The following is a 27,345-nucleotide window of genomic DNA, read 5'->3' as shown; positions in this document are numbered from 1 at the left end:
TCTACTGGCATAGAAGAGTACTGAACAGTAAATGTAGAACTGAATTAATGAATAATGCAAACAGAATTAATAAGTTTATTTCTATAAGGTGAAAATATTGACATAACATTCTCAATTTAAACTATTTTAATATTATTTTTAATTTCGATACATATTGACAAGTCATTGACATTTAAAAAATGACTTCTTGTGTTGTGAGCAGAGTCGGTTGCATAATAGGTGTTTCCTTTACATACACATTACTAGATGAAGTCAATGAATTGTTTAATATTATGGCTGAATACCAGGCTGGAGTTCTGACAATAACAAGTGATGGTTTAATTATGCTTCACTAAGTACAGCCGGGGAAATTCAATATGCCACAAAAGTGCCCACCACCCACCACCACCAACACCATATAAAAACAGTATATCAGACACTCGGTTCATAGCCTTTTCACTTTCTGTAAATAATGAATAGCAATGACTGACAAGGTTGATAAATTAGAAATAATCTTTGACATAACGTCTTTTTTTTTATGTTTGCAGAGAAACTTAAACTTGCATTGACAACAGAAACACGTGCATGGCAGGTAACGTTTGGTAGATACTGTAACCAGAAATACAGAACAATGATGGAAGACATCTTTAACTTTATTGAAGAAATCAGTAAAAGACTGAGTCGACAAATCAAGGACTTGGATGATATCAGGGTTGCTATGAAGTCATTGAAAGACATCAGAGAAAATGAAATCAGAATTGATATGGAAATTGGACCAATTGAGGTAAATCTAAACTACTTTTATTTCTAACTTTCAAAGAATGGAATGTATAAATAGATTATTTGTGTGGAATTGTTGGGGATTTTTTTCACCTAAGTAATGGAACAGATTTCACCATTTTATATACTTATTTTATCATTTTAGACCCTGTATAGTTAATGATTGAAATATCATTATTTTAGACCCTGTATAGTTAATGATCAACATAACTTCATCATTTTAGACCCTGTATAGTTAATGATTAAAAATAACTCATTATTTTAGACCCTGTGTAGTTAATGATTAAAATAACTCATTTCAAGATGTACCTGTTTGGATTGTTAGAAGACTGCAAAATTATGAATAAATCTGAAATTTTGCCATTAATTATTGAAAAGATGTTCATGTATCTATTTGATATTAAATGTTGCTGTTTGAAACCATTAACATAGAGGTAACAAAAAAAAGGAATTTAATACTGAGCACGGAGTAATAAGGTAAATTTTGAAATGTCTAAATTTCAATTATTGTTCTGTGTAGGAATCATATGCCATGTTGAATCGATATGAACTCCTGGTTGCCAAAGAAGAGTCAGAACGTGTTGACACATTGAGATACTCTTGGGAGAAATTGGTTTCCACAGCATCAGAGATGTCATGGCATTTACTGAAGATACAGCCTGGTTTCCGTGGCGACTTGATTGAAAATGTCAAAACATTTATTGTGGATTGCGACAAATTTTATGGTGATTATGAATCGGTAAGTTTCAGCTGATATTTTCCTAGTCAGTTTCATTCAATATTTTCCCAGTCAATTTCAGTCTCTAGTTTCCCAGTCAATCTCTTCTGTCATGATATACTGGTAGTAATTGTAGTAACCTTTGACCTACAGATGTTAAAATGGCTGTACCTGTAGCCTGCATAGATTGTAGTTAATATGTATTGTCAAACTAATTTTCATTATCTTTACATAAACTTGTAATGTCAACACAATATTTGTCTCAGATAAGTCTTCAATTTAGCCATGTGAGAATTCATAGTTTATTTCACAAAATAAAAAAATTATTATTTCGTCATCAGATCCTAACTTTATTTTATTCAATACTAATATATGTCTAGTAGAAATAGAGAAATTACAAACTCCTAATAGAAATTGTTAAATAGAAAAATATTATTTCTTCATGATATGATTTTACAATTGTTTTGTTTTTCTTACTCAGACTGGACCAATGGTTGCTGGTGTACCTCCAAAAGAAGCCAGTGATAGACTGGTAATCTTCCAGAACCACTTTGATACACTGTATCGTAAATATGTGACGTATACCGGTGGAGAAGATCTGTTTGGATTGCCAGTGACATCCTATCCTAAATTACTAGAAATCAAGAAACAACTAGCTCTGCTTCAGAAATTGTACAGTTTATATAATGATGTCATTGACAGAGTCAATGGATATTATGATATACTCTGGACTGATGTTGATATTGAGAAGATTAACAATGAACTTCAAGATTTCCAGAACAGGTCAGAAAAACTTCAACTTTTGTTTTGATAACAGTAAGAAGAGAATTCAATAAGAAATATTCTTAAAAACTTTGAAATACTTTGCAGTGAAACACTCTTACAGAAAGAGTAGTGAGAGTTCTTATAATTTGTGTGTTTACTTACCGGGGTAGTATTTTAGTTGAATGTTATACTTATAGGAGTTGTGATGGAGTTAGTGTACATCGGTATTTAGTTATGTGAGTGCTGAAATGAAATAGCTGCATTATCCAATGTGGCACATTGCCTGCTAGATTTATGCTACAATGATGAAAAAGTATTTTTATCACGGACCATCAAAGTTATAACTCATCCATAAAAATATATATATCACCTTTCAACTTCAACATTCTGTGTTGTTTCTGGAAATAAATCATATTCTATAAATTGTCTTGCAGATGTCGTAAACTGCCAAGGGCTCTGAAAGAGTGGCCTGCTTTCAATGACCTGAAGAAGACAATTGATGATTTCAACGAGACTTGTCCGCTGTTGGAACTGATGACAAACAAAGCCATGAAACCAAGGCACTGGACTCGTATGCAAGAGACAACCGGTCATGTATTTGACGTTGAACGAGAAGACTTCACACTACGTGAAATTATGAGAGCTCCTCTACTCACCTACAAGGAAGACATTGAGGTAAATGCTCTCTAAACTTGTAAAAATGTAGTTGAATTGTTATAACCGGCTTTTTAAATACTTTGTGATGTCATTTCATCCATATATTTCACTTATTAATATTAGAGAGAGAGAGAGAGAGAGAGAGAGAGAGAGAGAGAGAGAGAGAGAGAGAGAGACAGACAGACAGACAGACAGACAGACAGACAGACAGACAGACAGACAGACAGACAGACAGACAGACAGACAGACAGACAGACAGACAGACAGACAGACAGACAGACAGACAGACAGACAGACCGACAGAGACAGACAGAGAGACAGAGAGACAGAGAGAGACAGCAAGGACTGCAAAATAACTTACAGAGTTGTTACTCTTTTTTTTATCTCAGGACATTTGTATCTCAGCTGTCAAAGAAAAGGACATTGAAGCTAAACTAAAACAAGTCATTGCTGACTGGAGCTCACAGATGCTGACTTTTGGTAACTTTAAGAACCGTGGTGAACTTTTACTGAGAGGTGACAACACATCAGAAATTGTCAGTCTAATGGAGGACAGTTTGATGGTTCTTGGATCGTTGCTTAGCAACAGGTTAGTAAACAACAAATATCTATTAGATGATTAGTGCAGACAGAGGTGAAATAGTTAGTTTGAAAATATTTGATTTCAAATTGGTACTCACCAGTCTTTTTGACACCATTTTATTTGGGTGGATAAATTGACATTATAAGTGTGTTACAATTATACAATAGAATCATAGAATACAATACATTACAATACAATAAAATACAATACAATACACCACAATACAATACAATACAATACAATACAATACAATACAATACAATACAATACAATACAATACAATACAATACAATAAAATACACCACAATACAATACAATACATTACAATACAATACATTACAATACAATACAATAAAATACAATGCAATGCAATACAATACAATACAATACAATACAATACAATGCAATACAATAGAACAATGTATTTATTGTTCCAAAATAAGTGTTCCTATTATCCCATCATTACAAGATATATAAAATATGTACTTTAACTTTCATTATTTACTTTCCACTTTCAGATATAATGCCCCTTTCAAAAAGACCATTCAACTGTGGGTACAGAATTTATCCAATACAACAGACATTATTGAGAATTGGATGCAGGTACAAAACCTGTGGGTTTACTTGGAAGCTGTCTTTGTTGGTGGTGACATTGCCAAACAACTACCAAAAGAAGCCAAAAGATTCTCCCAAATTGACAAGTCCTGGGTAAAGATTATGACCCGTGCTCATGAGAATCCCAATGTTGTACAGTGCTGTGTTGGTGATGAGACCATGGGACAACTCCTACCCCATTTACTGGAACAATTGGAGTTATGTCAGAAATCATTGACTGGGTAAGTGATTTTAGTGCGGTGTACTCAACTTTGTCTTTACCAGTAAATATAAGGTCAACTACCGAAAAGTGCATGATAAGAAAGAGACAAAGAGTCAAAATTGGAGGTTAGCAGCTGACTTGAAGAGGTGCTAACTTACAGTTAGAGTAATACTTGTAGGGTCTTAGGACATCATAGATGGCACAGTGTTCATCTCTGTAGAATACTTCACAATGATATTAAGATTGCCAAATTAATTCTTTTACTGACTTGTATATGTTTTGTTGACTTTCTTTGACAGATATCTAGAGAAGAAACGTCTGCTGTTCCCTCGTTTCTTCTTTGTCTCAGATCCTGCATTGCTGGAGATTTTGGGTCAAGCTAGTGATTCCCACACAATACAGGCTCATTTATTGAGTGTCTTTGACAACATTAAGACTGTCAAATTCCATGACAAGGATTATGATAGAATGATGGGTATCTCTTCACAAGAAGGTGAAACTATTGATGTAAGTCTATCACCATTATTATCTCCTCATTATAAAGCCATTTAATCTAGAGTCTCAGTTATTGTGGGTTTAAGAAAATTCAAAATCCCCATTCGCCGTGATTCTAGGCTACAGTTATTGACACCATGCAAATTCCACAACAAGAATGTCAGACTATTAACTACAGTTGTAAAGGAAGGGCTTTTAAATGAATAATAATAATAATAATATTTATTTCTTTAAAAAACGCTTTACATGTAAAACAAAACATCTCAAAGCGCTTCACACAACTTTGTAAAAAAAGAATTAAAAAACCATCAATAAAATACTTTCATTCAATAAAAAGGTGTGTCTTAAGATTTGATTTAAAAACATCAATATTTATGCTAAGACGGAGTGAAACTGGTAGCTGATTCCAGAGACGCGGAGCACACACCGAAAAAGCCCTGTCTCCATAAAAAACCGTGTTGGCAATTGGCTGGCGAAGTGTATGAGCACCTTCGGTAGAGGAACGAAGGGTACGACCAGAAGAACGGATTTCTAGCAGTTCTCTGAGATAAACAGGGGACATGTTACTTAAAACCTTGTATGTTAAACATAGAATTTTGAACTTTATCCGTTTTTGTATGGGCAGCCAATGTAAATTATGAAGTACTGGTGTAATATGGTCTGTTCTGGGTGTTTTCATGACTAGGCGTGCAGCAGCATTCTGAATTGACTGGAGCTTATGGATTTGATAATCTGGCAGGCCATAAAGTAGAGAATTACAGTAGTCAAGACGAGATGTAACGAACGCATGCACTAATTTTTCTGTGGACTGTTGATCTAAAAGATTACGGATTTTTCCTATTTTCCAAAGAGCAAAGGACGCTGACTTACATATACTAGCAATGTGAGATGTCATTGTCATTGATGCATCAAGTGTGACACCAAGGTCTCGAACAATCGAAGAAGAATGAACTATGGCACTCCCAACTTGTATGTCGCACTCCCGTGGCCCGTCCCCATTTCCAAACTTCGAGGAGAATTTTATCACCTCTGTCTTGCCATCATTAAGTGCAAGCATGTTGTTAGCCATCCACTGACGAATTTCGTAAATACATCCCTCAATTTGTTCACTTGGGACGCAACCACCGGGGCACACGACATACAGTTGGGAGTCATCAGCGTAGAACATACTTTCTAAACAGTGTTTACTGATGATGTCCTCCAGGGGCGCTGTATAAAGACTAAATAATACTGGTCCAAGGACAGAACCCTGGGGGACCCCACAATCAAGTGATTGTGCTTCCGACACCACCGAACCAATACGTACTTTCATTGTTCTGTTCTGTAAATATGAGGTTATCCAGTCTAATACTGTACCTTGAATGCCAAACCTATGGCGGAGTCTGTGTATCAGAATGTTATGGTCGATGGTGTCGAAAGCAGCTGATAGGTCAAGTAGAATCAAAATAACGTCCTCCCGCCGATCGAGGGCTCGCAGCACATCATTTTGGACACGAATGAGTGCAGTTTCGGTGCTGTGGCCCTCTCGGTAGGCGGACTGACTTTTTGCATACAAATTATTGCTGCACAGATACGAATTAATTTGAATTAAAACTGATTTTTCAATCAACTTTGAGATGAAAGGTAAATTGGAAACTGGTCTATAGTTTTTATAGACATTTTTGTCAAGTCCAGGCTTTTTTAGCAAAGGGCGTACAATTGCAGATTTACATGATTGTGGAAATTCACCTGACATTAATGAAGTATTGATGATATGTGTAATTGCTGGGGATATTTGATATAACAATTGCTTTACAAGTACTGTTGGTATCGGATCTTGACTTGCGGATTTAGCAGGTAACGACCGTATGAGCTTCTCAACAAATTCGATAGATACTGTCTCAAAAGAGAACAAACTGAAACTAACGTTTAAAGAAGAGCCAACTGGTGGAACAAATGACATCGCCTCGCGAATCTTTTCGATCTTAGAAATGAAGAACTTGGCGAAGATGTCTGGTAATTCATTTGAGTCCACGTCTGGTCTAGTTGAAGCAAGTTCACTCTTATTGCCCGCGATGTCGTCAATTATACGAAACAGGGATTTAGTATCAGCAGCAGTAATACGATTGCGATGATAGGATGAATGTGCATCGCACAACTTTGCCGTGTACAGATTTCGTGCAGATTTAAATATTTGCTCATGGACAACAAGACCAGTTTTTTTCCATTGCCTTTCCAATTGACGCAGATTTCGGCGGGCCGACAAAAATTCTTCCGTGAACCACGGAGCACGGACTTTATCCAAAACGTATTTTTGGATGACAGGTGCAACATCGTCGATCACTGAGGTCATCGCGTTATTGTACGTGTCAACGAGCTCAGTAGCACACAGATCGATTTCTGATAAACCCGGTAATGGCGATGCCGCAAGCTTTTGTTGAAGAACACTCATGTCAATGTTGGCAAGTTTTCTTGTAGATCGAAGAAGCTTTTGTTGACGTGGACGCTTGAATACAGTTGAAAAATGAAGAGCAGCATGATCAGACGGCAACAGCCAATCACACTTGATCTCATTGACACAAGAGTCAGCTGCTCGAGTGATAACCAGATCCAAGGTGTGGCCTCTAGAATGTGTTGGACCAATCACATGTTGAATGAGTCCCATTGAATTCAGTAGATCACAGAATTTTTCGCTGTCTTTATCAGTAGGATTGTCAACATGAATGTTAAAGTCACCAGCGATAATAAGCTTCCCCTGTGAGCAAATTACATTCTCCAAGAGGGAGAAGAATTCGCGTAGAAAGTCATTAATAGTCCCCTTTGGTGGCCGATAGATGACGAGAAGACGAACAACAGATGATTGAATGTTAATGTGTCCATCAATGACTTCGAACGATTTAAACGACAGTGTCTTATTCGGTTTGAATTTTAGATTTGATTTGGTGATAACAGCAGTGCCTCCTCCCTTTTGTTTTGCGCGTGGAACTTGGTATATGTTGTAACCGCTTAAGGATGATGATAACCGCGCTGTAATGTTGTCGCTTGATTCTTTAAACCACGTTTCAGTTACCATAAATACATCAGTTTTATTCTGAATGATGGAATCGGAGATAGACTGTAACTTCCCATTCATGGATCTAGCATTCCATAAGGTGAACTGAACATTAAGAGCTTTTAATAATGCAGATTCTCTGCGGATAGTTACTATATTCGACAAATTCGTTGAACGGACATAAGGATGACACTGACGCTGGAAAACGTTTATCACTGTGGGTATAAATCTTGTACCATTCGAAAAATCGACTGACTGTTCGAATTCTTTTGTCAATTGTGAGTTGTTTGATCGAGGTTGTGTCATACAGTCTTTACTGATTTTCAGAGCATCCGATCTCATCCCTCTGTGGGTAGGTTGTTTGGCTCGTATTCCACATGACTTAATTGTATTCCAAACTGCTACTGGTAATCTCTCTCTGGTCGATGGCTTGTTAAACAGGTGCAACAATTTTCTACTGTATTGCATAGTTGATATTAACATATGAATGCAGAAGACCATAAACAATAGCCTGTCAGCAATGGGGGTTGAAATTGGGCTCAAGACTACAAGTCTCTTGCAGAAAAACTTATGGCGAAAACAGAACGGATACGCTACAAACCAAATGTTGCAATCGATAAGCAGTGTCCGTGAATGTTCATGTAGGCTGCAGACCACTCCGAATTCAATAAAAAGCAATCACGAGTGAGAAAATAGAGGTCATTCAGGAGCTCCGTTTTGAGGCTACCGTCAAGGCGCACACACAATCATATGAAGTGTTGAATGACTTAACTTTTCATTTGGGACTAAGGACATTCACTTTTTTCTGCATGTTTATTGCATCCTATTATCATTTAGACATGTGGAAAAATTGTACAGCCATGGACAAGACTAGTTTTGCTGAACTTTCCATGATCCACATCAGATAACAATTGTGAATTTCTTTTGTATTTATTTTGTATATTTATATCATATGTATGCTCTCTGAAAGTGTAGCTTCTGGTGAAATAAATTTCATTCATCCATTCATTTATCTTTTTTTAGCTGTTGTTGTTGTTGTTGTTGTTGTTGTTGCTGTTGTTGTTGTCGTCATTGATAATATGAATGAGTTGTTATCCAGTGACCCAAAATATTCATCAGCTTGACATCATACAGTATGGTGTAGGTGAATATAATTGTAATTTGTATTTTTACGACTGTCTATCTAACACAGCTTGAGAAACCAGTCCGTGCAGAAGGTAATGTGGAAGTCTGGTTAATGAGTTTGATGAAGATGGCACAACATTCACTACATGTGGTTATCAGAACGGCTGCCATTGCTGTACAAGATTCTAGCTTCAATCTGATAGAATTCCTCAATACATACCCATCACAGGTAAGATAGAATTCCTCAATACATACCCAGAACAGGTAAGATAGAATTCCTCAATACATACCCAGCACAGGTAAGATAGAATTTCTCAATACAACATGTACATACCGAGCACAGGTAAGATAGAATTTCTCAACGTCAATACATACCCAGTACAGGTAAGATAGAAAAAGAATGTTTTGGCTGAGCCAGATAATGAAAGGTAGCAGTGTTGCCAATCCAGATGATACTCAGTTTCAGATGAAATGTTTTCAATTGTATCTGACATCTGTCTGGTGGTCAATACACTTTGATTAGTTTCCAGAGAACTATTTCCATGTATTACATGTATGTGTTCTCTATTTCTGTTACTGTCACATATTGTATAATTATGTCTGTCTTTTCGTTATCTGGATGAAGAATTCCAAGTTCAATTCTATTCATTCTACTTAGTGATTTCTGTAGTTAAGTGGACTAATTAACTTAATTGTCATCTATGTATTGCTGATGTCCATGAGTTATACAATCTATCATAAAATAGAATCATTTGACTTCAAGTACAATATCAGCTGTCATCAAATCAAGTCGCACATCTTACTAAATTTAAAATGTTATTTTGTACATCTCATAGGTTGGTTTGTTGGGTATTCAAATGATCTGGACACGTGATTCTCAGGAAGCATTGACCAATGCCAAGTATGATCGTAAAGTGATGCAACAAACTAACCAAGCTTTCCTGGAGTTACTGAACACACTGATTGACATGACAACCAAAGAACTGACCAAGGTTGAAAGAACCAAATACGAGACCTTAATCACTATCCATGTACATCAAAGAGATATATTTGATGACTTGGTAAGATAGCTTCTAGTTAGTCATCAGCATGTCTCTCTCAATTTGGACTCATTTTATATTGTATCAATTATTTTTAGAGTTATTTAAATTGAGACAATTGAATATAATTAGGATTGTTTTTATCATTCCTGTTCCTGAGTCTATAATGTGTTTTATAAAATATTTATAATGGTGATAAGGGGTCTTATTAACACTCCACTGACCATGACCCTTGTTACTTAGGTTTTGTATTGTAGTGATGTGGAGCTGGTTGACTGTCAAATTCCAAGTGTACATCAAAAAGTGAATGGATGTTTGAATTCTGTATTATTTTATTTCAATATGTAATTAATATGTATTATTTTATTTCAGTGTCGCATGCACATCAGAACACCAACAGACTTTGAATGGTTGAAACAGAGTCGATTTTACTTCAATGAAGACAACGACAAAATGCTTGTGTCCATCACAGATGTTGATTTCATTTATCAGAATGAATTTTTAGGTTGTACAGAACGTCTTGTGATCACACCCTTAACTGACAGGTAAGACGTTGTTCATTGCAAAAACACAGCTAAAAGGGGATTTGTTTGGTAAAGGGGGTGGGGATGGAGTGGTTGTAAAAATGAAGCAGACATTGAAATGTTCCTTATAAATTGTGAAATAATTGTATTTTGTATATTTCTATTGTAGATGTTACATCACTTTATCACAAGCCTTGGGTATGAGTATGGGAGGAGCACCAGCAGGTCCTGCTGGTACTGGTAAAACAGAAACTACAAAGGACATGGGTAGAGCCTTGGGTAAATACGTAGTGGTATTCAACTGTTCTGATCAAATGGACTACCGTGGTCTGGGTCGTATCTATAAAGGTAGGTTACATTTTAGTACACAGGTACTATTTACTACAATAGTAGTGTCCATAATTTTGACAAGATACTAAAGCCAGACAAGTAAAACTATTATTGTGGCATGCAGATAAATGGGTGAATCACCCTGTAGTCAAGATCTGAGAGTGTTAAAGGAAACACCACTCCAGAAAATACAGGCATTTTCATAAACTAAGTCCTGGAGAGTCATTTAAGTAATTTCATGATTTTAAATAACCTACAATTACTTGCAATTTCAGAGAAATATCAAGTTGATCTTGCGCATGGGGGGGGGGGGGGGGGGGGGGGGTGGTGGTGTTACAAAACACTAGTCAAAAGATACCAAGCACGTGTCAAATTTGAAAATAAAGTCCAGTGCATTCGATAGTTATTTATTTATCTTGACAAGGTTGCATCATGATATTTGATAGTACAAGGTGATGTATATTGAAATCTTCCCGTATACTAATACTATGTTATTACATTTTACCACATCAGGTCTTGCACAGTCTGGTAGTTGGGGTTGCTTTGATGAGTTTAACCGTATTGAGTTACCAGTATTGTCAGTGGCAGCTCAACAGATTGCAATTGTCCTGACAGCTAAGAAAGAACGCAAGAAGAATTTCATTTTCACTGACGGTGACAATGTTGATCTGAATCCAGAGTTTGGTATCTTCTTGACAATGGTAAGGAATTCTGTATTTCTATCTACATTGTATTCCAGTATGTGATTAATAACACAATTCTGCTGTGGTTTACAAATATTTACATGGATGGTGAAATAACAGTTTGTCGTGGTGTTAACACCACATGGCTGGTTCATGCTATTCTTTGTTGCCATGTTTCTTTGAGTGTCTAGTTAAACTTACAGACAGGAAAGTAATCAAAAGTGTGTTTATCAAAATGTTAATTTTCACTTAGCACATGCTGTTAGTTAAAGTAACTGTACTTTGCCATGCTAGGCTATTGATATAGCATGTATTTGTATGTATCTCTTGGAGAACAGTTCTTTTGTATATGTAGTCAGACAGTTCTAGTTGTTGGTCCACTTTATGTAGCCACTCAATATCCACTTGTAGTCTGAAATACATGCATTGGTGAGTATACTACATAAAGCGGAAACAACGACTGGCTCTTTCAGGCTACCATGTACACAGTGTTAATTAAAACTGCACTTCGCCATACTAGGGTGCTGGTATAATAATTGTGTACATCTTTTGGTGAAAACAGTTCTTTCGTATTTACAAAGTATATATAATCTCTTTCCTCCTTCTAGAATCCTGGTTATGCAGGACGTCAGGAACTACCGGAAAATTTGAAGATTAACTTCCGAACTGTAGCTATGATGGTACCAGATCGACAGATCATTATCCGTGTCAAATTGGCCAGTTGTGGTTTCCAGGAAAACATCTTGTTAGCCAGGAAGTTTTACACACTGTACAAACTTTGTGAAGAACAGTTGACTAAACAGGTATGATGTGTTATGTATGGTCAGAATTGATAGGAAATTTCTTAACAAAATTGTTATCATTTTATGAGAAATGAGAATATAAATTATTTCAAAAAAGGTAAATTTTGAAAAAATGAATTCAGTTGAATGTAAATTTTACATGATTTCCAATATATTCAATCTTTACCTTTAAGAGAGAGGAAAACTGGTTGATTTGATGACTCTAGATTTATCTCGTGAAATAAATTTCTATTTGTTGGAACAAAAACATTCGCAAGCTACTATCCTCATTTTCCAATATTTTACTGTCAGTAATTTTCCATTGACTTGAGTTTTCTGACAACTTAATGTTATCTTCCACAATCACCAACAGTTACCTATACTTCTGGAGTAATGGCATATTTTCCTTGACAGGTCCATTATGATTTTGGTCTGAGAAACATCTTATCTGTGCTGAGAACTCTTGGAGCCAATAAACGTGCCAACCCTACAGACAGTGAAAGCACTATTGTAATGAGAGTACTTAGAGACATGAATTTGTCTAAACTGGTAAGTGTGGGATGGTAAGGTGTTGTGTGTGCTGGTAAGTGTGAGATGGTAAGGAGTTGTGTGTGCTGGTAAGTGTGAGATGGCAAGGTGTTGTGTGTGCTGGTAAGTGTGAGATGGCAAGGTGTTGTGTGTGCTGGTAAGTGTGGGATGGTAAGGAGTTGTGTGTGCTGGTAAGTGTGAGATGGCAAGGTGTTGTGTGTGCTGGTAAGTGTGAGATGGCAAGGTGTTGTGTGTGCTGGTAAGTGTGAGATGGCAAGTTGTGTGTCCTGGTAAGTGTGAGATGGCAAGTTGTGTGTCCTGGTAAGTATGAGATGGCAAGTTGTGTGTGCTGGTAAGTGTGAGATGGCAAGTTGTGTGTCCTGGTAAGTATGAGATGGCAAGTTGTGTGTCCTGGTAAGTATGAGATGGCAAGTTGTGTGTCCTGGTAAGTATGAGATGGCAAGTTGTGTGTCCTGGTAAGTATGAGATGGCAGTTAAAAAGTTGTGTATCCTAATTAATATTAGTCTAAGTATCTTTTGTTGAATAATTCCTAAAATGCTTGCATGATGTAATAAGCCTATCATTTCATTGTATGACAGGTTGATGAAGATGAACCACTGTTTTTGTCACTGATTAGTGATCTATTCCCTGGCATCACTCTGGACAAAGCTGGCTATCCAGAGTTAGAGGGTGCTATCACTGCTAGAGTGGAAGAAGCAGGCCTTGTCAACCATCCAACATGGAAACTGAAACTGATCCAGGTAAGATGATTTATAACTGTGAGGGCGCTGTTTATCAGAACTGAAGCAAGACAACGTAGTGAGAGAATCAAAAGTACATGTAATGATATTTATGATGAAATACATCTCAAATGCAATAAATTACACGATGACAATTCAATATCTGAATATTTTAATTTCATTCTTTGTGTTGAAAAGTGAGGAAAGTGACAGAAATATACTATGCTTTGATAATTTCAGTTGTTTGAGACTCAGAGAGTACGTCACGGAATGATGACTTTAGGACCTAGTGGTGCTGGTAAGACCTGCTGTATTCATTCACTAATGAAAGCCATGACAGATTGTGGTGAACCACATAGAGAAATGAGAATGAATCCCAAAGCTATCACAGCACCACAGATGTTTGGAAAACTTGACGTAGCCACCAATGACTGGACAGATGGTATTTTCTCTACTTTGTGGAGGAAAACTTTGAGATCCAAGAAGAGTAAGTTTATTGTTTGAATACTTTGACATTATTAATAGAATTGATTGATGAAAGTATGTTATGTGATTATTCACTTTTTAGTTTTTTAAAAGATGTTGCAGCAATTTTGAAAGCAGTGTTGCAACCAATTTATAAGCAGTGTTGCAACCATTTTGAAAGCTGTGTTGCAGCCATTTTTAAAGCAGTGTTGCAGCCAATTTATAAGCAGTGTTGCAGCCATTTTAAAAGCCGTGTTGCTGCCATTTTTAAAGCAGTGTTGCAGCCATTTTCAAAGCAGTGTTGCAGCCATTTTGAAAGCAGCATTGCTCAAGACCTTTGGATAGGGGAACTATACATTAAGCTTTTCATCATGTTTGCCAAAGTCATAAAATGGATGTAAACAAACTGTCAAAGTATTTGAATAAACCAATAATACTATTGATATTTACCATCAACTGTTGGGAAAGGATGAGTATGCTACAGTACTGAACAGTGCATGCTCAGACGTCCAAAATTTGTTGTTGAGTAGCACCCCTAGTGGCCAAAGTATACAATCTTTTGTCTTTATGATAACCAGACTATGACATATTTGGCATTGTTAAGTGCAAACTGAGTACTAAAGGTTGGCTTTCACAGATTGATTATAAGTTTTCATCTCAACATAAGGCATAGTTTACAAATTGTTACATGTAAAAGAGAATGATAGGATTTATAGGACAGGTGACATGCCATGAGATATTATGGACTTCCCCAGAACAGTTATAGAATTTGATAATATTTGATATAGATATGCGCACATATTTCATAATCATGCCTCCCTGTATGTTATTCGTGTGGGTATGGGGTATAGACTTGATTGATTGCACTTTTGTTGGCAAAATTATCAAAATTAAGAAGGTCTTCATGGGCACAATTCAGGAACACAAATTAAAATGTTGATTTGTATTCCCAGGTGAACACATTTGGCTTGTTCTTGATGGTCCAGTGGATGCTATCTGGATTGAAAACTTGAACAGTGTGTTAGATGATAACAAGACATTGACCTTGGCTAATGGTGATCGTATCCCTATGGCACCATTGTGTAAAATTATCTTTGAAGTACACAACATTGACAACGCATCCCCAGCTACAGTGTCTAGAAATGGTATGGTCTATATGAGTTCCTCTGGTTTGAGCTGGAAGCCTATATTGATGGTTAGTATGTTTATTCATTGTGTGTACTGTACTTTCAGAGGATATATACCGATATAGTTTACTTTTGATGATTTTCAGTCTTCCAATGAATCAGATAGATCTTGTCAAAGTGTTGGTGAAATGACAAAACAATTGGAATGGAGTGGAAAGGAAGGAAATGAAATTTGAATAATTATAGAGGGTACCAAACTTTAAGACTAGAGTCTAGAGGTAGTCAAACCCTCACAGTAGAAGAGAGAGGTTTATAAAAATGTAAAGAATAATACTGTAAACCTAGATATTTTCACCACCAGAAAATGTTGCTACTTTATAGTCAGTCTTCAGCTAGTTCTCAAAGAATATTTTTTACTAATTTACCAATGTTTGTATACAAGAAGGCATTTTAGTCACTATTTATTGTTGCATGTTTGTTTTTAAGTGAAATTAGCAAAAAGAAGCTGTTGTTTTTAGCAAAAATGTCCATGTTTACAGTAGCTTAGACATGTAACATTGTATACCTTCTATGTTTCAGGGTTGGTTGAATTCACGTAGTGCCACTGAGCAAGCCATACTAGAAAGTCTGTTTGATGATTCATATGGTGTTATCCTGAGATATGCATCTCAGAGTCTAGAGTTCAAGATGGATATTCTTGAAGCAGTCATTATCAAGCAGGTACATGATATATCAGTTGATGCATAGATGTCAGCAAGCTGTATGCCAATGGTCAAAAAAGCATATTTTCATTACATTAGGATCCACTGGCTCTCTAGCTGTCTAACCTTATAATAGCCTCTGTTTTTTTATAAAGAGTTCAACTGTACATCATAGATCAGACTGTTTTACCTTCATTGTCTGCATCTCTTAGAGTCCTAACAGCATTGATTTATTGTATATATATATGTATATGTCTAAGTACCAGGTTTTAGTTCAGCTGATATCAAGTGATGTTAACTTGAAATACCTTAATGCTGCAGGTATATTTTTACAATATATAAATTTAAAAATTTAAAAATTTAAAAAAAATGATAGACTCACCTTATACCCCATTATATTGTTACTGCTAAGTTAAACATTGTTAACTTTTATAGATGATAGACAAAAATCACAATTATACCTGATGAGGAGAAGTCTCCTATAAGTTTCAAGAGTTATTAATATTGTTAATTTTGTGTCTTTGTCAGGCTATTACCCTGATGACAGGTCTACTCAACAAAGATGAAAAAGACAAAGAAAATGTGACAATAAATGCAGACTACCTGAACAAGATGTATGTCTTTGTTGTGATGTGGAGTATAGGTGCATTCTTGGAGTTAGATGACAGAGCCAAGATGGCACAGTTCTTAAGGAACTCAGAGGACTTTAGACTAGACTTGCCAGACATTCCAGACACCTCAGAGGATACAATGTTTGATTACTATGTGGATTCTGAAGGTATAGACAACTTTGTACATTCTTCTTATAATGTCTGATTGATATGTAATTTGTATTTTTGTACACAAATGTTGAGTTGTGTATAACTTGAAATGTTTGATAAATCATGCTCAATATGTGTATACATTGTTTTGGTTTTAGCTCACTGGCAGCACTGGGAAAAGAAAGTGGAAGAGTGGAAGTATCCATCAGATAGCACACCGGAATATGGATCTATCCTGGTTCCCAATGTAGACAATGTCAGAACGGATTTCTTGATCCACACAGTGGCTAAACAGTCTAAAGTAAGGAAAACTGCTAGAATTCTGAATTGTTCTACAGTGTATATTTCACACACAACAATCCACTAAGACAACAAAAAGAAAATTAAAATTTTTAATATAAGAAAGTGAGATTGCTTTGAGTTCTATATTTATGTATATTTATGTATATTTAGGTATCTTTGTTTAGCTAAGGAAATACGAGTGACCTAAGGGGCCTTGTCACTACGGGTTGCTAGACAAGGCCACAAGTAGTTTCTGGTAATGGCGATTTGGAATGTTTGACTCATATTTCAAACACTGCAAAATGTGTAGGCACAGGTTGTCATGATGTAGAACAACCAGGGTATCTAGTTTGTATTTTCTGTTCAAAGATAATAACTTGGCTTGTGCATGGTATAATCAGTATCAAGTATAGGATATGAATTCAGTTCTTTTGTGTGTATAGACTGTACTTCTGCCAACATAATATAAACTAAACTATAATTTGACATTGACTTTGTTAGGCTGTACTACTGATTGGTGAACAAGGTACTGCTAAGACTGTCATGATCAAAGGTTATCTCAACAAATACAACCCAGAAGAACACATGGCAAAGAGTTTCAACTTCTCTTCTGCCACTACACCTATGATGTTCCAGGTAAGGAAAGTCTCTCTTGTGAAACAGCATTATGGACAACACTTTCAAGTGTTTGCCAACTTCTCATCACAAATGACCCCATCACATGTTGATGTCTGATCACATTAATGACTCCCTCAAGTGTTGATGTCTGATCACAAATGACTCCCTCAAGTGTTGATGTCTGATCACAAATGACTCCCTCAAGTGTTGACTTCTGATCACAAACAACACCCCCAATTGATCATATCTGGTTTTTGTTGATATCCCAGTACATTATTCATTTATGATTAGAAAGTTACACAAATCTTTCAGTAATCTTTGTAATTTACAAGTACATGTTTCACAAATTTACATTCTCAACCAGTCTGCCCTTTAATGATAGCCAAATTTTATTGTTGTGAGTCAAATGAAAAAAACTGGGAGTCACCACATAGTAAGAGATAGGGAACAACAAATTTTGGTTCGTCTCTATAAATTGTGTGCATCAGTGGTGCATCAAATTGGCTTAGAGGGCACACTGTTCTCAACCCAAATAAATGATGTGCATGTTTGTTTTACAGCGTACCATTGAAAGCTATGTAGACAAGCGTATGGGTAACACATATGGTCCTCCAGCTGGTAAGAAAATGACAACGTTTGTTGATGATATTAACATGCCAGTCATCAATGAATGGGGAGATCAGGTAAGCTATCAATTCAATATCAATGTCAATGTCAAATCACTTCCAGTTAACATTTACAGCGAATTTCAAAACACCAATCAGTGGCTCAGTTTGATACAATCATGCAGAAACTAATGAGACGAGACGCTACACATGCTGCACTTCAAGATAGCAAGATTGAATGAATACAGTTTCTTACAATATTTGTCTACATGAAATGAATTGACATGCCACAATGCAAACATCGAAACATTGGCACCCGCATGTCTGCATCTTGTTGCAGACTAAATATAGCAATAAATTGCAATCTAGCTGTTAAAGTGTGTAGCATGTGTAATCTGTTATTGACCTTTGTGTGAGCTTGTATCAAAGAGAGCTGCTGAATGATATTAATTTTATCTTGAAATTAGCTGTATACTATTTAGTGGCATAATTATTGAGTGGATCCTGCAAGAAGTTCATTTTTTAATTCCATTCCTAATGTGAATACCATGTATATCTAGATGACTGTATACCAAGAATACAAACTATCCAAAATAGCATCTGTTGTCATCTATACCATCATCTTTGTTTCCTAGGTGACCAATGAGATTGTTCGTCAAATGATGGAGATGGGTGGATTCTATAACTTAGACAAACCAGGTGATTTCACCATCATTGCTGATATTCAAATGATGGCTGCTATGATTCAACCAGGTGGTGGTCGTAATGACATCCCACAGCGTCTCAAGAGGCAGTTCTCCATCTTCAACTGTACCCTTCCATCTAATGCATCCATTGACAAAATATTTGGTAAGTGAATATTTCAAGAATGTCTAGGAGAAGAAAGCGGACTTTAATTGCTGGTGAATATCACATGACTATTACAGTTTGATCACATGTTGATGTTATATCTCAGTTTGTTACTTTTGATTACAGTGGTTAATGTTTTAGCAGAATAAAATCCCATAATTGTTGCTAGCTGCATTTGATGAGGTCATTTACATATGTTAGACATCCTTGATTATGTGGTCAACAGCACTTATCACATGTTATATAGCACTTATCACATGTTGTACAGAAATGGTCGCATATTGTACAGCAATGGTCACATGTTATACAGCACTGATCACATGTTATACAGCACTGATCACATGTTGTACAGCACTGATCACATGTTATATACATCACTGATCACATGTTAAACAGTACATATCACATGTTGTACAGCACTGATCACATGTTGTACAGCAATGGTCACATGTTAAACAGCACATATCACATGTGAGAAAGCATTTATCATATGGGTCTACACATGGACTCAGTAACATTGTTATCAGTTTTGTTCATATTTCATATGAGCTAGAATGTTTCTCAATTGAAAAACAAAACGTGGTTTTTTTTTTACATATGTTGACCATGATTTGTGATTCTATTCTATTGTATTGTGTAGGTGTAATTGGCAATGGACACTACTGTAAAGAAAGAGGTTTCAAAGAAGATATCATGGAATTAGTTGATAGACTTGTACACATTACACGTCGACTTTGGCAGCTTACTAAGGTATAGTTCAGTTACTCTATTGTGTGTGTGTGTGGGGGGGGGGGGGTGTCTGTCTGTGTGTGTGTCTGTGTCTGTGTCTGTGTCTGTGTCTGTGTCTGTGCATGTATTTATGTATTAAAGTCTTCATCAAACTTCTCATCAAAATGGAATACTTATTTACTTGTATGATATTCAAACAGAATTGTTGAACATATACCAAAAACTTAACTTTGTTGTAACCACTTGTGAAAAGTATGTAAAAGTATATTTTTAACAGCTGTAACACTATCCAAAGTGTAATCTTATATTGAGTGTAAATCAATAGCTGCATTGGATTTACATTTTACCAAACAATAATAGCAAAAGTTTTCTGAGACGCACAACTTTTGTTGAAGTTGAAATTGCTATAATTTCTACTCACTTTACTTTTGTCTTTACTGTTGTACAGATCAAGATGTTGCCAACACCTGCCAAGTTCCATTACGTTTTCAACTTGCGTGACTTGTCCCGAATCTGGCAGGGCATGATTAACACACTATCCGATGTTGTAACTGATCAGGAAGTGCTGATAGGATTATGGAAACATGAATGTACACGTGTTATTGCTGACAGATTTATTAATAAACAGGATTGTGATTGGTTTGCTAAGACTATGTCACGTGTCATTGAGGAAGAACTTGGCGAAACAATCAAGGGGTACCTTGAAAGAGATCATTACTTTGTTGACTTCCTCAGGTATGTGATCACAGCAATGATTTAAGCAGTGTTTATAATGACAATTACATTTTATTCTCCTCTATATTATTTGATGAGCTGAGGAAGACATAATTGGCATTAATTCCTTGTCTCTGCAAGTTTAAAGATGAATAGCAACAAAACTGTTATGTCACAAGTTGTTTTAGTCCACATTTCACATCTAGGTGTGGCCAGTCTCTTTTAAATCATGTCTAAAGGTGATAACAGAACAAGAATAACAGACATATATGTGTTACTTTTGATGCTCATATCACTTTTTACTGAATGACAGCCATATTTGTAGTGAAGAATCATGTTTCATTGATAATACATAGATGCCATTCAAGTGTCTACCCCTTGCCAATATTATTGAGTGTAAGCTTTCTTCTACAATATTGACCTCTGACCTTGACTTTTACCTATATGATGAATTATAATATTACCACCATTTCCTTCATATCACTGATACTTTGCAGTATTTATTTGTCACCACCAATTTCTTTTAAATCATGTCACCATTCAGTCACATAGAAGTAAAGTATTTGAGGGGAGTTAGGAGGAGGGGGGAAACTGTCTTCTATGAAGACTTGTTGTGATAGTAGTGCCACTTTGGGTAATGTATGTAGGGTTTGGATCTCTATTTTGTAATTACAAGTATGTACAAGTCAAAGTTGTACACACTTTTAAAAATTAGCTTAAAGTACTATGTGAAATGACATGTATTGTTCACTGGAACAACTCTTGACTGTCTATGTTTACTTCTGTTCATAGGGAGGCTCCAGAACCAACTGGTGAAGAACCTGATGACTTTGTCTTTGATGCTCCTAAAGTCTATGAACCAGTAAGTATGCCACTCTACCTAACCACAGACCATGTTTACATTTGACTTACTGTAACCAGTAAATACACTCTACCTTACCACAGACCATGTTTACATTTGACTTACTGTAACCAGTAAATACACTCTACTTTACCACAGACCATGTTTACATTTGACTTACTGGCACACTGGTATTCACACATCATGAGGTTGTGTTATATTTTGTCATCAATAAATCTACTGCACATTTGTTTCAAAGATTGAAATGTATCCTTGGCAATATTGATTTGAATGTTTTATTTGTATAATTACAAGAAAGATAGTTGAGTGTTTGTTTCTCCTCAACCTAGATTCCATCATACCAATTCCTAAAAGATAAACTAGCGTCTTACATGGAGCAGTACAACGAGTCAATCCGTGGTGCCAACATGGATTTAGTCTTCTTTACCGATGCTATGACTCACTTAGTCAAGGTAAGATATCAACTCTAGTCACTATTCACATACACAATAGACCTTTTCAATATTGTGCCCCCTCTAGTGTCATCAAAGAAGGGGGACTTGTTTATGTAATTTATGTGTCAAATATTGTATATGGACATATATAGTGTGATGGTATCTAATATTATTTAACTTGGTCTAAGAAAACTGAAATGATGGCAGAGTAATTAATTACAGAAAAAATAAATTGTCATGTATTAATTATAGTATGTACATCAGAGTCCAGACCCTTCCACTGTGTAAACTCTCTTCTCAATATAAGTCAACAACAATTGTCAGAGTTTTCTTTGCAAGAATAGCATTTAAAAACATTAATTAAGCATTGTAAATATATGATTGTATTTATTCTTGTAGATTTCACGTATTATCAGAACACCTAGGGGCAATGCCTTACTGGTTGGTGTTGGTGGTTCTGGTAAACAGAGTCTGACAAAACTGGCCTCCTTTATTGCTGGCTATAAAACATTCCAAATCACTTTAACAAGGTAAGGGAAGGAAATTACACGCACTTTCATCTGACATCACCAAAATTGTGTGTATGACACAAGTCACATTTTTATCTTTAATACTACAACAATATGGTAACTATGTAGGTAACAATATGGGTAACAATATAGGTAACAGTATGGGTAACAATATAGGTAACAATATGGGTTACAATATAGGTAACAGTATGGGTAACAATATGGGTAACAATGTAGGTAACAATATGGGTAACAATATAGGTAACAGTATGGGTAACAATATGGGTTACAATATAGGTAACAATATGGGTTACAATATGGGTTACAATATAGGTAACAATATGGGTAACCATATGGGTAACAATATAAGTAACAATATGGGTAACAATATAGGTAACAATATGGGTTACAATATAGGTAACAATATGGGTAACAATATAGGTAACAATATAGGTAACAATATAAGTAACAATATGGGTAGCAGTATGGGTAACAATATAAGTAACAATATGGGTAACCATATGGGTAACAATATGGGTAACAATATGGGTAACAATATAGGTAACAGTATGGGTAACAATATGGGTAACAATATGGGTAACAATATAGGTAACAGTATGGGTAACAATATGGGTAACAATATGGGTTACAATATGGGTAACAATATGGGTAACAATATGGGTAACAATATAGGTAACAATATGGGTAACAATATGGGTAACAATATGGGTAACAGTATGGGTAACAATATAGGTAACAGTATGGGTAACAATATAGGTAACAGTATGGGTAACAATATGGGTAACAATATGGGTAACAATATGGGTAGATAAGAACTGATTACAAATGATGACAAAATATGAAAACTTGTAACACAGCATTACTGCTAAAGTCTTTGAAGTTAGGTAAACTTTATGCTAATATTCAGACATCAAATCAGGGCTATAATTTCATTAAATTGACAGGCTTTAGTTGTCTAGAAATACTGCTGATCAAACTGTTGTTTTATCTGTGGTGGACTATTAAAACTGACTTTGAAGGTGCTGAAATGTCTTCTCCTTATCACACTATCAAACTGTCATACACTGACATACAAAGACAATAGCAGGTGCCTCAGATGTAGATTCATGTGATGCTGTTATCAGTTTGTTTATGTCTGTGAAAGTTAGAAATATTGTATAATGGCAATGTGACTAACTTTCAAGGATATAAACAAACTGATAAGATCATACCATGAACTTGCATCAGAGGCACCCAATGTTATTTTTGTATCAGTATATGTCTGCTTGGTATTGTGACAAGGAGACGACTTTTTGACTTTTCGTAATCTTTAAAGCCAGTTTTAATCAACAGCATTTCTAGTGCAAGGGTTGTATTTTTGTCTCGCACAAATCCTACAATGTGTCAAATCTAATCAAATCTAATCAAATCTAATCCATTTTGTGATTTAAATTGACAGTCTTTATTTGTGTCTGACACAGATCATACAATGCATCAAATCTAATGGATGACCTGAAAGTGCTGTACAAGATGGCAGGTCAGATGGGACAAGGTGTTGCTTTCATCTTTACTGATAATGATATCAAGGAAGAATCCTTTTTGGAGTATCTCAACAATGTACTGTCTTCTGGAGAGGTAGGAATACAAACATGCTAAGAAATTATAACCAACTTACATCAGAAAAGAAATTAAATGAAAAAAAAGAAAAAAACACAATTTACATCCAAATACAAATGATCAACTTTCAGTGTTCTGTTTAGGCCATGGCTTTTGTGCAGTGTTACATGGTAATGTTTTCTGGTGATATCTTACCACACTAATATCAATAATTTCCCAAGGAGGGTCTTTTGATGTGTTCACTTTTACATCAGTCCCATTGAAGGCATGGTTTGTTTTCAAAGTTTGTAGTCATTGACACAACTTGGTCCCTGCAGTGCTCTATTTAACAGTTGTGTTTTTGTTTTCACATGTGAAATGAATCATGTATATGGAAGGTCACTCTGTACTTCTGGGTTAATAATGCCATTTATTACCTCATTGTGCCAACCTGTACAGTCAATAATATCACTTATTACCTTCTTATTACACAGTTGTCTAACCTTTTTGCTCGTGATGAGATTGATGAAATTCAAGGTGAACTTATCCCTGTCATGAAGAAGGAATATCCAAGGAGACCACCAACTAATGAAAATTTATATGATTACTTCATTACAAGGGCAAGACAGAATCTCCATGTTGTCTTGGGATTCTCACCTGTAAGTACAATACCACATAATAGTAATAACTATGTAGTAGATGAAATAGACAATACTGCATTGTACTAATAATAGCTATGTAGTAGATGAAATAGACAATACTGCATTGTACTAGTAATAGCTATGTAGTAGATGAAATAGACAATACTGCATTGTACTAGTAATAGCTATGTAGTAGATGAAATAGACAATACTGTATTGTACTAGTAATAGCTATGTAGTAGATGAAATAGACAATACTGCATTGTACTAATAATAGCAATGTAGTAGATGAAATAGACAATACTGCATTGTACTAATAATAGCTATGTAGTAGATGAAATAGACAATACTGCATTGTACTAGTAATAGCTATGTAGTAGATGAAATAGACAATACTGCATTGTACTAGTAATAGCTATGTAGTAGATGAAATAGACAATACTGCATTGTACTAGTAATAGCTATGTAGTAGATGAAATAGACAATACTGCATTGTACTAGTAATAGCTATGTAGTAGATGAAATAGACAATACTGCATTGTACTAGTAATAGCTATGTAGTAGATGAAATAGACAATACTGCATTGTACTAGTAATAGCTATGTAGTAGATGAAATGGACAATACTGCATTGTACTAGTAATAGCTGTGTAGTAGATGAAATAGACAATACTGCATTGTACTAGTAATAGCTATGTAGTAGATGAAATAGACAATACTGCATTGTACTAGTAATAGCTATGTAGTAGATGAAATAGACAATACTGCATTGTACTAGTAATAGCTATGTAGTAGATGAAATAGACAATACTGCATTGTACTAGTAATAGCTATGTAGTAGATGAAATAGACAATACTGCATTGTACTAGTAATAGCTATGTAGTAGATGAAATAGACAATACTGTATTGTACTAGTAATAGCTATGTAGTAGATGAAATAGACAATACTGCATTGTACTAGTAATAGCTATGTAGTAGATGAAATAGACAATACTGCATTGTACTAATAATAGCTATGTAGTAGATGAAATAGACAATACTGTATTGTACTAGTAATAGCTATGTAGTAGATGAAATAGACAATACTGCATTGTACTAGTAATAGCTATGTAGTAGATGAAATTGACAATACTGCATTGTACTAGTATAGCTATGTAGTAGATGAAATAGACAATACTGCATTGTACTAGTAATAGCTATGTAGTAGATGAAATAGACAATAGCTTTGTAGTAGATGAAATAGACAATACTGCATTGTACTAGTAATAGCTATGTAGTAGATGAAATAGACAATACTGCATTGTACTAGTAATAGCTATGTAGTAGATGAAATAGACAATACTGCATTGTACTAGTAATAGCTATGTAGTAGATGAAATAGACAATACTGCATTGTACTAGTAATAGCTATGTAGTAGATGAAATAGACAATACTGCATTGTACTAGTAATAGCTATGTAGTAGATGAAATAGACAATACTGCATTGTACTAGTAATAGCTATATAGTAGATGAAATAGACAATACTGCATTGTACTAGTAATAGCTATGTAGTAGATGAAATAGACAATACTGCATTGTACTAGTAATAGCTATGTAGTAGATGAAATAGACAATACTGCATTGTACTAGTAATAGCTATGTAGTAGATGAAATAGACAATACTGCATTGTACTAGTAATAGCTATGTAGTAGATGAAATAGACAATACTGCATTGTACTAGTAATAGCTATATAGTAGATGAAATAGACAATACTGCATTGTACTAGTAATAGCTATGTAGTAAATGGGATACTTGGGACAGAAAATTCACACATTGAATTTTAACTTACTGTGACCTCCCTTACACCATCCTTCAAACTGTAAATATCCTCAGTAAGTTTTAAGAAATCTATGTCAGTTTAGATCTCTTAACAACCAATGATTTCAAATTTCTACAGGTGGGTGAAAAGTTCCGTAACCGTGCTATGAAATTTCCTGGCTTGATCTCAGGATGTACAATGGATTGGTTCAGTCGATGGCCAAAGGATGCTTTAATTGCTGTTGCTGAACATTTCCTATCGGCATACAACATTGTATGCAGTGATGATGTCAAACGACAGCTTGTACACACTATGGGTACTATTCATGACGGAGTTGCTGAAACTTGTACAGAATATTTTGAAAGGTGTGTAGATAATGTCAACTAATTGATAATCCAGTCTGTTGTCCTATTCCAATACAACCTGCAAAAAACCACTGGTGCATTTGTTTAAATAAGGTGTGCCAAGGGAAGACTTCATACAAAGACAGAATTACATGTAGTTAAAAACAACCATACAGCTGTAGTACTAAAAATACAGCAGGTGCCTCAAGTTAATTTAAATTGGATATAGTTTTACACGATGCTTTTATCAATTTGATTATATCTGTGGAAGTTATAATGTAACAGTAACAGTCGTGTTCAGTGTTATAACATGTAGTAAACAGAGTTGTGGCATCCAGGCTTCTTTGGTGTTTATGCTTTGATAATTACTGACATTAATTACATTGTATGTCTTTGAGTGAACCTTGTCTCATTCCTTCTTACCACAAACAAACAAACACACCGGTGGTATTTTGCATGTTGTATTAAACATTATTAGATTATGTATTAGAAATTATTACATCATTCTGTATGTGAATGTTCTCTCCCATTGGTATTTACTCTACAGCACTACAGTGCAGTAGAATCTCTTGGGTGTTATAGCTTGTACGTAATACATTATTCTTTATAATCGGCTGTTCTGATAAGGATCATCAGCCAAGCCACATTAAAAGTTCATTGCTAAAAAGTTGAAATGTTTGCCAATGAGCATGGTAATATTATCATTTGACATTTGATCCACCAATGCG

The 27,345-nt window shown here is 35.4% G+C and overlaps 1 protein-coding gene across 1 annotated transcript in view; it reads left to right on the top strand.

Moving 5' to 3' along the window:
- Window positions 1-27,345, top strand: part of LOC144437584 (dynein axonemal heavy chain 5-like) — an 83,541-nt gene that overhangs the window by 36,154 nt on the left and 20,042 nt on the right. Inside the window, exons 20-50 of the mRNA XM_078126552.1 lie at window positions 528-763; window positions 1,280-1,498; window positions 1,959-2,260; window positions 2,677-2,917; window positions 3,289-3,488; window positions 4,001-4,318; window positions 4,599-4,806; window positions 9,018-9,179; window positions 9,787-10,011; window positions 10,363-10,535; window positions 10,684-10,862; window positions 11,358-11,545; window positions 12,136-12,330; window positions 12,724-12,858; window positions 13,438-13,599; window positions 13,819-14,065; window positions 14,997-15,238; window positions 15,750-15,890; window positions 16,400-16,649; window positions 16,791-16,933; window positions 17,416-17,550; window positions 18,093-18,215; window positions 18,773-18,986; window positions 19,627-19,736; window positions 20,164-20,450; window positions 21,222-21,291; window positions 21,621-21,743; window positions 22,125-22,255; window positions 23,716-23,869; window positions 24,325-24,489; window positions 26,412-26,638. Coding sequence (XP_077982678.1) covers window positions 528-763; window positions 1,280-1,498; window positions 1,959-2,260; window positions 2,677-2,917; window positions 3,289-3,488; window positions 4,001-4,318; window positions 4,599-4,806; window positions 9,018-9,179; window positions 9,787-10,011; window positions 10,363-10,535; window positions 10,684-10,862; window positions 11,358-11,545; window positions 12,136-12,330; window positions 12,724-12,858; window positions 13,438-13,599; window positions 13,819-14,065; window positions 14,997-15,238; window positions 15,750-15,890; window positions 16,400-16,649; window positions 16,791-16,933; window positions 17,416-17,550; window positions 18,093-18,215; window positions 18,773-18,986; window positions 19,627-19,736; window positions 20,164-20,450; window positions 21,222-21,291; window positions 21,621-21,743; window positions 22,125-22,255; window positions 23,716-23,869; window positions 24,325-24,489; window positions 26,412-26,638 — 5,905 coding nt within the window. The remainder of the gene's footprint in view (window positions 1-527; window positions 764-1,279; window positions 1,499-1,958; window positions 2,261-2,676; window positions 2,918-3,288; window positions 3,489-4,000; window positions 4,319-4,598; window positions 4,807-9,017; window positions 9,180-9,786; window positions 10,012-10,362; window positions 10,536-10,683; window positions 10,863-11,357; window positions 11,546-12,135; window positions 12,331-12,723; window positions 12,859-13,437; window positions 13,600-13,818; window positions 14,066-14,996; window positions 15,239-15,749; window positions 15,891-16,399; window positions 16,650-16,790; window positions 16,934-17,415; window positions 17,551-18,092; window positions 18,216-18,772; window positions 18,987-19,626; window positions 19,737-20,163; window positions 20,451-21,221; window positions 21,292-21,620; window positions 21,744-22,124; window positions 22,256-23,715; window positions 23,870-24,324; window positions 24,490-26,411; window positions 26,639-27,345) is intronic.

The sequence above is a fragment of the Glandiceps talaboti genome, chromosome 7 (genome assembly GCF_964340395.1).
Source record: "Glandiceps talaboti chromosome 7, keGlaTala1.1, whole genome shotgun sequence".
NCBI lineage: Eukaryota > Metazoa > Hemichordata > Enteropneusta > Spengelidae > Glandiceps > Glandiceps talaboti.
Note: the sequence above shows the minus strand (reverse complement) of the source record. Positions and strands in the feature narration are given on the sequence as shown.